The sequence below is a fragment of the Talpa occidentalis genome, unplaced genomic scaffold (genome assembly GCF_014898055.3).
Source record: "Talpa occidentalis isolate TD23 unplaced genomic scaffold, MPIMG_talOcc4v2.1 talOcc4.11, whole genome shotgun sequence".
Classification (NCBI taxonomy): domain Eukaryota; kingdom Metazoa; phylum Chordata; class Mammalia; order Eulipotyphla; family Talpidae; genus Talpa; species Talpa occidentalis.
The window spans coordinates 57353804-57362602 of record NW_023601104.1 but is presented as its reverse complement, the minus strand read 5'-3'; the positions used below and the strand labels follow the sequence as shown (position 1 = coordinate 57362602).

Genomic DNA, 8799 nt, shown 5'->3' with positions numbered 1-8799 from the left:
ACAAGATATATTTTATTTCAACATAAAATATGCTTGTATAAAAATAACCCAGGATATAGAAAAAAGAAATACAAACATTTTTGCATAGATTCTCCGTATAAAACTTTTACACCTGGGGATAAACACTGGAAAATATACCTCTGAAACTAGTATAGTTGAACAATTTCCTTGGATACCAAGTTTATACAAAATAAAAGCCCTTCATCTGGGGGAGCATGGGCAGGAGGGAAAACAATTTAATTTAGCATCATTCTATATTTATTTCTCTGTAGCTCTAATATAAACCAATGATGACAAAAGGAGAAACTCTGGGGGTTTATTTAACAAAATTAAATTCACATTTCTGAGGCCATCATAGTGCATCCAATGTCCATCAATCTGGAAAGCTGCAGAGTAATGATGTTCTTCTTTGTTAAATAATGTGGCACCTTCCAACAAATACCTGCAAATTAAATGACAAAGTGTAGCAGAAAATTAGTATCTTTCTTAAAATAAACATTCCTTAAATTTGTAACTAAAGAATAAAAAAATTAAGATGTTTTGCATTCTATTCCCTGAAAAAAAGACATCCATCTGTAGAAATTATGTGTGACAACTGGTTATTTAGAGTAAATGTTTAAGAATTTTAGAAATTGATGTAATTTAAGAATTAAAAATTTTTTTTAAAAGATTAACAATCTGTACAGTTCTATTAAACACACATACAAGACACACACACAATTAAAAGCAAAATGTTGGGGCCTCCCTGGTGGCGCAAGGGTTAAGATGCAACCTATGAAGCTGTCTGCAGCCACTGCAGCAGGAGTGATTCCAGGCTAGTAAGGGAGCAACCCACATGGCACAGTAGACCACTCCTGACTCGCCCACAGCTCCCCTCAGTGTACTTTGGTCAATCTGCCCGTTCTGTTCCCCACTGTGTCTCTGCTGAATCCTCTCACCCACCCCGCACCTATGGCCTGTGCCCCAGCTCTTGTATGCATAAATAAATAACTCTTAAAAAAAAAAAGAAAACAACCAAAAAAAAAACCAAAAAGCAAAATGTTGAAAGACACAAATTGAATGCAGATATTTCTGTGTATAATTTCTGTGTATAATGATAACTATCACTTTATGTTAGACAATGACCTTATACTATAGACTATTGTTTTTATTTTTTTTAAAGTTTATTTATTTATGTATACAAGAGCTGGGGTACGGGCCAGAGATGCAGGGGGGTGAGAGGATCCACCAGAGACAGAGTAGGGAACAGAACAGGCAGACTGAGTGAAATACACTGCTGAGGGGAGCAGCGGGCAAGTCAGGAGAAGTCGGCCTCGCCATGTGGGTTGCTCCCTGGCCGGGGATCGAACTCATGCTACAGAGACTGTGAATTGCTTCATAGTGCGGATGCCTAACCTTTTTGCCACCAGGGAGGCCCACTATAGACTATTTTGACATGAAGTGCAATAACCACTATTGACTGTGTGTCAGGTATTATCCTAAACATTTGTGCTATTTCATTACATTCTCAAAATAATAACATTAGATAAAGATGGTCATTTATGTTTTATAGATAAGAAAACTTATGTATTTATCTGGTTAGGTTAATGGCCCAAGGTCATATAGTTTGTAAAGGTGGGGCTAGGTTTTGATACTCATTCTATTTCATAGTCTAAGCAATTAACCATTATACATAATGCCAGTGACTGATTCCCTTAGTAGATTCTAATCTTGTAAATTTAGCAATAGCTATGATGTTTTTCAATAATATTTCCTTGAGGGCTACTCAAAAATCATGATAAAATAACAGGAAAATATAAAATAAATTTACTTGTCACTTTTCGTAAAACAAACAGAAACACCTACTTATGATCAGATAAATCCAAATGATAGGGTACATATGCCAGATCTTCAGACTTCCAATGCTGCATATTTAAGACAACAAAAGGAGGTGCACCATGGCAGAAAATTCGCTGTGAAAATTCTCTTAAGCCACCACACCTAAAATTGAAAATAGGCATGAACTTTATTACAGTTGGGACAAAGCTGTCTTTTATCAGTTCTGGGTTGTCTTTATAACTTAATTTCATAATAAGCATAATTATCTATTTTATTTATAGTAATGGTGTGGCTATATTCATATCTTATATACCTATTTTCAAACTGTGAGATTCTATATACTAGTTATAATACTTTTAAAACTTCAGGAAAAACTAGTGATTTCTCATCTAAGCTTATAAAAGCATGTAGTCTGTTGGACTGATATAAAGGCTTTCATTTATAAATGATTCTTTCTCCAAGTTGGTTTCAAAGAAAAATAATGGCAAAGAGGAGAATAATATGATTCTTATAGTCTTCTTTAGACTGGATAAAATTCCCTACTTGCTTCCTTTTGTCATAGGATGAAGCGAATTCTGTTTTCTAAGTACTATCAAGTATTAAGCATATGGATCAGACACAAATAAATACAATTATACAGTAAAATCTCGATTAACCGGAATGCTCAGGGTATGGTATTTTGCTTAATAAACATTATTAACTAAACTAAGTTAACCAGAAAATCATTTTGTTTCCATCTTTGTGACTAAAATACATCAGTTCACTTTCTGGACTTAAGTACAATTTACTGAACTTGTTTTATTCTTTCCTTTTGCATTTAATAGCTATATGATCATCCTAAATATTCTTATGCATTACTGTAGACATAGAAATTGTTACGAGATTGGTATGAAAAATGGACTACAACTACAACTTCTTTTTTTCCTGTCTTTATTATGTTAAATTTTTTGGTTGTCATTTACCTCTTTCTCCTAAATGAGTGCAGAAAAAAAATCCAGTTAATTGAGGGTCCCGATTAGCTGGGTTCCGGTTAACCAAGGTTTTATTGTACCTACTCAGCAGTGGGGAAAAAAAGAAAAGGCATTTGCTTTGTATTCATCAATTAACTGTAGTATTACATTCTATATATCGATATTTGGTAATGACAACACAAGATGTCATAGTAAATTAGAAGGTGTTAATAAGATTCAAAACATGTTAGGCTTCCTAAATAGTCATGAGTTGCCATTTCATTAAGTATTAATATAAAAGAGTTTATTGGTTCAGGTTTCTTGATGAACAATATAGAAATACCTTCACCTTAGGTATCTATCATATACTCACCCACGCTCTTCACACAGTTCAATTTTGGAACAGAATAACTCATCCACAGCCAGTCGGATCAAGTTTCCATGTGGAATTTCTTGGGGAGGACTAGAATAATTGCAAAATGCATGAAAGAACTGCTTCAACATATTATAGGTAAATAATAGGAAAACTAATTTTATAGGTCAATTCATTATTAGCAAACCAAGTACATAAAGTGTTAAACTCTACTATTCATCTTTGTATTTCATGTAGAAAGTATAGAAACCCCATTGAACTTAATGCCTTAAACTTTCCAAGAAACATTAAATATTTCTATAAACTGATCCTAAAATATGCAGCTGCTATTAAATTAAAAAAAAATTATTTATATAAGCACTGGGGTACAGGCCAGAGGCGTGGGAAGGTGAGAGAATTTACCAGAGACAGAGCAGGGAGCAGAACAGGCGGAAGGACTGAAATACACTGCTGAGGGGAGCAGCAGGTGAGATAGGAGAGGTCCGCTGTGCCACGTGGGAATCTCCCTGCCAGGCCAGGAATTGAACCTGCGCTGAAGAGGCTGTGGACAAGCTAGCTTCAGAGCGCTGCGCTCAACCCACTATGCCACTGGGGAGGCCCAAAATTGTTTTTTGAGAGTTTTTTCAACAGAGAGGCACTGGGGGTGGGGAGGGTTGAAAGCAGGACATAGAATAGGGAGAGAGAGCAGCTGATTAGCTCTACTCTTCTAAATGCAAGTTATGGCCACTGTTGGTCTCAAGTAAAAAAACTATTTAGGAAGCCTAACATGTTTTGAATCTGATCAGCTAAAAAAATTTTTCCTACATATTTGAGGTTGCTTTAAATATATATATATAAATATACATAGAAAAGATATAAAAGGTATATATATATTTATATATGTAAAAACAAATCATTTAAAAAGTTATATAGAGTATAATGAAAAATATTTTTAGAGAAGCATAGTATTAATAAAGGATTATAAATAATTCATTATACTTTTAAAACATATATAAAATAGTTTTTAAAAAGACAAAGTTTTTTGAAAAGCTTTTTTAGTCCATTACTATTCAGAGTAACAAAACTCTTCTCCCTGACAGAAATTTCAAAATCAACATTATCCGATCAGCAATACAGAAAATGGGCAAAGTATATTTCAGAAAAAGGACAGTGGCAGATTCTCAGAAGGATAAAGGATCTGCAGCTTTCCATACACAGCATAATGCTTTCCATACACAGCATAACATTAACCTAAATATGCTATAAAGAAATGTGAATTTAATAAATTTGGGAAGGCGATGTACATGCCAAAAAGGAACCATTTATAGGCTGTTTTTCTGGACCAAAGAATCAAATATACTTCTTGACCACAATGTTTTTGGTTTTTTTTGGTCCTGTTTTTATTTCCCCCACTAGCAATTATCACTTCCCAACTCATGTTCCCCAAGGTCTTTAATGTTTCCCAACACTATCAGGGATGACCAGCTTCGCCTTCCTGTCACTGACTAGCTTGGAGGTCTGCCCTTCCTCCAACAGCCAAAAATACTCAGGAGGCTACCAGAACCTTTCCTAGTCAGTAAAGTAACTCCTCACATCCATATCATCTCCTGGTATTAAGGTTCTAAGTTTGGGATTTCTGTCTATAATTTTGTCCTGGCCATGATCTGAAGGAATAGTTTCAATCTTCTCATTCATGTAGCCTGCTTGACAGAGATACATTCAAGAGATGAAACATTCTAAAACAGTGCTGTGTTCTTCCAGAGGTTATAATTGTGACACAGGAATTAGTCATATTAGCAAATTTCAAAGCAACAGTAAAACATCTTGCATACAGAATAATTCTTAAATTTGCAAGCAAAACAGTTATCAGCTGGTTTTGTAAATTTTAAGATGTTTAGCTATAATAAACTGTAATGTTTTTGTCATGAGACTTATTAAAAAGTCTTGCATTTGTGTGGTGGCTTTAAGTACTCACACAAGAGGTGTACTTTTAAAAAGTATGTTGACTATGTATGTCCAAATACATATATATGTATATATACTTACATGTAAAAATGTGTACATATATTTATAGTAACACTCACTTAAAAAGGTTGATTTTTGGTGAAATGACAAAACAGACTTTAGAGAAACTTACTTTATATTAATTGTGCGCTGCTGATCTTCCTGCACACGAATTGGGCATCGCCAGTTGGAACAGTAACTCTCTTGTATGGTAGACATGAGATTTTCAAGATTTTTAGTAAAATTATCATGCTCATTCCCAAACAAATCAATTATTAATGAAGCTTTATGAACTTCAGATTTGTATTGCTGTTTTTCCATCTTGTCCCAAATCCAAAGTAGCTTCACAGTTGTAAAGCTGTAGGTGTCCATTAAATAAAGAAAACAGTCTACAAACTCTCTACCTAAATGAAGAGAGAGTTCCCTGGGGAAATTTTCATTTTCATTAAGAATGACATATAATAACATCAAGAATCCATCTATGGTGCAAGTATTTTTCAGTCTTATTTCAACATACAGCGGTGTACAGGATACTGCTTTGCGGCCAGCTTTGATAGTAAAAACACCTCCCCAAGGAAGAACAGGCCTCCAAAATGAGCGATCTTGGTTATAGTTATTTTTAATTGATGCTTTGATCTCTTCAAACAGTGTCTTCATCCTGCATTTTAAAATAGAAATATAAACTTATGACTTAGTATGTCAGATACATGAAATATATTTAAATGAAAATAAAGCTATCTAAAGATTCAAATTACATTCAGTTAGATGACCTCCCTAAGTACCAACATATTTAAACAATTTGGCCTAAATTCCATTAAAAAATGTAAAGTAATCTCTATAAAGATCACTTAATGAAGCTGAAACCTTTCTTGGGTACAAAGGACTATTTGATAGGCCTTTATATTTTTTTTTTTAAACTTTTTTTTTTTTTTAAAAGATTTATTATTTATTTATTTATTTGTACAAGCACCGGGTACAGTCAGAAGCGCGGGAGGGCGAGAGAATTCACCAGAGCCAGAGCGGGGAGCAGAGCAGGCAGACGGACGAAGCACACTGCTGAGGGGAGCAGCGGGCGGCAGGAGAGGTCTGTGCGCCATGTGGGACCCTCCTCCGGTAGCCGGGGAGCAGCCGGGGATCGAACCGGCGCTGCAGAGGCTGCGGGCAGCTTCGCAACCCAGCGCTCAACCGCTGCGCCACCGGGGAGGCCCGCCTTTATATTAATTATAATTAATACATATTAATTATAACATATTCTATGTGAAAATTATTCTATCATAAAAAATCCTAAATGAAAATAAACTTATTTAAAAATATAAGTTCTGATTGGGTGCATTCCTAATATAAACCTCTTCCTCCAAAATACAAGCTGTGTTTCATTTCCTTGTTAATATGTGTTAACGTGTTAATATATGAGTTAGGAAACTGATATTATAGAAGTCCTAGTTGGGCTACAGAGTAAGATCAAGCAAAGACAAAATATGAACAGTAATTTTGAGAACTTAATATAGCATAGCTGGTTCAAAAATCATTTCTATGCACTTTGGGATTTTTACTTGCAATTTAGGACTATGTTAAATATCCCATAATTTTAACTATGGAGATATATAAATATCCTATAACATATAGAGGCTATGCTGTGAAGAGTCAAAATTTGTAAGTATCATGATTCTCATCTGCCTGTTTTGGGAATGAACTGAGATGTCACCCCTACTTAAACTGGCACCTATCCTTCCTCCAGTCTTGAGGACCGCTAAACATTTTGTTTTAAAGTCACTGACAGTATTTCAGTAAACATATTTGTGTCATATATCAATATGTTATAGAAAGCAAAATTAAGAAAAAATTAAAGGTCCTAATAAACTGAATTAAAAAAATTGCTTTACTTTACTTTGGACAAGCAAATGAATAAATTAGAAATAGGGTTTTCCAAAATGTTACTTTTGTGGAAAAGTATTATTTTTACGAAAAGAAAAAATATCTGAAGGATAGGAAAGAAAGTGACTGGGCTCAGAGTCTTTCTTTGACCATCTTTTCAAGTACCACCTCCTTCCAAGCACAACATGAACACTACACGCAGTGCTGCATACCTATATGTTTTGTTTGTGAGATCAAGTTCAATCCAATTTTGCAATACTATAAGATTAAAATTCAGTTATTTCTAGGTTTATTAATGTGAGGAAACATACAAACAGTATTTCTGGCTTGAAGCAAAATACTGTGGGCTCTAAAATATTCAATACTATATTTAGTTTGAAGAGTAGGTGTTTATATATAGTCCGTAACACATTGGCTCCAGTCAACCTTATTCAGGAAGAGGGCGTGGTAAATCTGGACCCTGGAGAAAACAAACTTGGTTTCTTATTAATAGAAACCCAGAGCATATTTAAAAAAATCACAACTTAAAAAATGAAACTAGCTTTCTTCATGATTTAATTTTTTTGTTTAAAGAATTCAGCAGCAAGTTCATTACGATTATGAACCTGAGTTCAGTTTCCTAAATATAGCATTGGAAAGGAATGGTAAATCTCTAACATTTTTCTTCAAATTCTCTTTGGACGCGATCAAATGAAGAGTAACAATAGATCTCCAAAGCAAAAGTAACACTCTAAGAGAATTGTGCTACCGTCTACTACATATAATGAAACTTTAGCTTTTTTCTAAAAAAAGGGGGGGCGGTCAGAGAGCAATGGAAGAACTAGAAGACACTTAATTTGGTTTCAGCATTAACTTAACCCAACAAATTACAATAAAAAAGATGGTGAAAGAGCTCCAAGAACTTCACTTAAAATATGTTTTCCAAAATGTACTTAAAATTTCGCCCTGTGGTCGACTGTCCCTTCAGATACTGTATTCGAAGCCGTGACTTTATTTCCCCATTCAACAAGCCCTCATTTTCAATAAACCTGGGAAACTCGCCCGATTTCTATTTCCTCGACAAAATGACCCCTTTCTTTTCGGCTCAATTTCCCAGGGTGACCATCTGTACTGCCCGCTGGTCCCGAGAACCCGACCATTTGCCCAAGACACTGAACGCAGGACCCGCAAAGAAACTCGGGGCGCCTACGACTCAGCTCTTGAATGAGCGCCCCAAAACCATCTGAAAACCAGCCACGCGCTTCCCCTGCCAGCGGCGCGGGGCGTGGGCGCGGGGACCAGGGGCGCGGGGGGGGGGGCGCCCATCTCGGTCCGGGGGGCGCCCCTCTCGGCCCCGCGGCCGCGGCCACGCCCACCCCGCCCGGCCCGCAGCGCCCGGGGCAGGCCTCGAGGGCAGGGGGTCCCCGAAGCTGGCGCGGGTGAGAAGCCAGGGCGCCCCGGCCCGCGAGCGGGCTCCGGCCCCCGAGCGCCTGGGACCGCAGGCAGGGGGCGGGAGGGCCGGGCCGCGAGGGCGTCCCCACACCGGCCGGTCTCCGTCGCGAGGAGGCCGCTGCTCGTACCTCCCCGGGGACCGAAAACCGCCGGTGCCGCCGCACCCGCCGCCGCCGCCGCCTGCTCATGGGAGCCCGTGCTGCCGCGCCGCCGCCACCTCATCTACTAGCACCGCCGGCTGTGTCGGCCTCCCCCGGCGTGCGTGCTGGGCTCCGGCACGGCCTCCATCGCACCCGCCGCGGCGGGAGCCACAGCAGCTCCAGCGCCTTGGCCCGATCCGAGCGGACCCACGGAGCCAGGACCGCGGGA

At 37.9% G+C, this 8799-nt stretch overlaps 1 protein-coding gene across 1 annotated transcript; it reads right to left on the bottom strand.

Moving 5' to 3' along the window:
• On the bottom strand, nucleotides 1-8799 carry CUNH14orf28 (chromosome unknown C14orf28 homolog). The gene is made up of 5 exons (XM_037503252.1): nucleotides 8559-8799; nucleotides 5258-5782; nucleotides 3142-3231; nucleotides 1846-1980; nucleotides 1-442 (listed from the first exon to the last, which is right to left on the bottom strand). Exons 2-5 carry the CDS (start codon nucleotides 5779-5781, stop codon nucleotides 259-261), a joined length of 933 nt encoding a protein of 310 aa, XP_037359149.1. The 5' UTR covers nucleotide 5782; nucleotides 8559-8799; the 3' UTR covers nucleotides 1-258.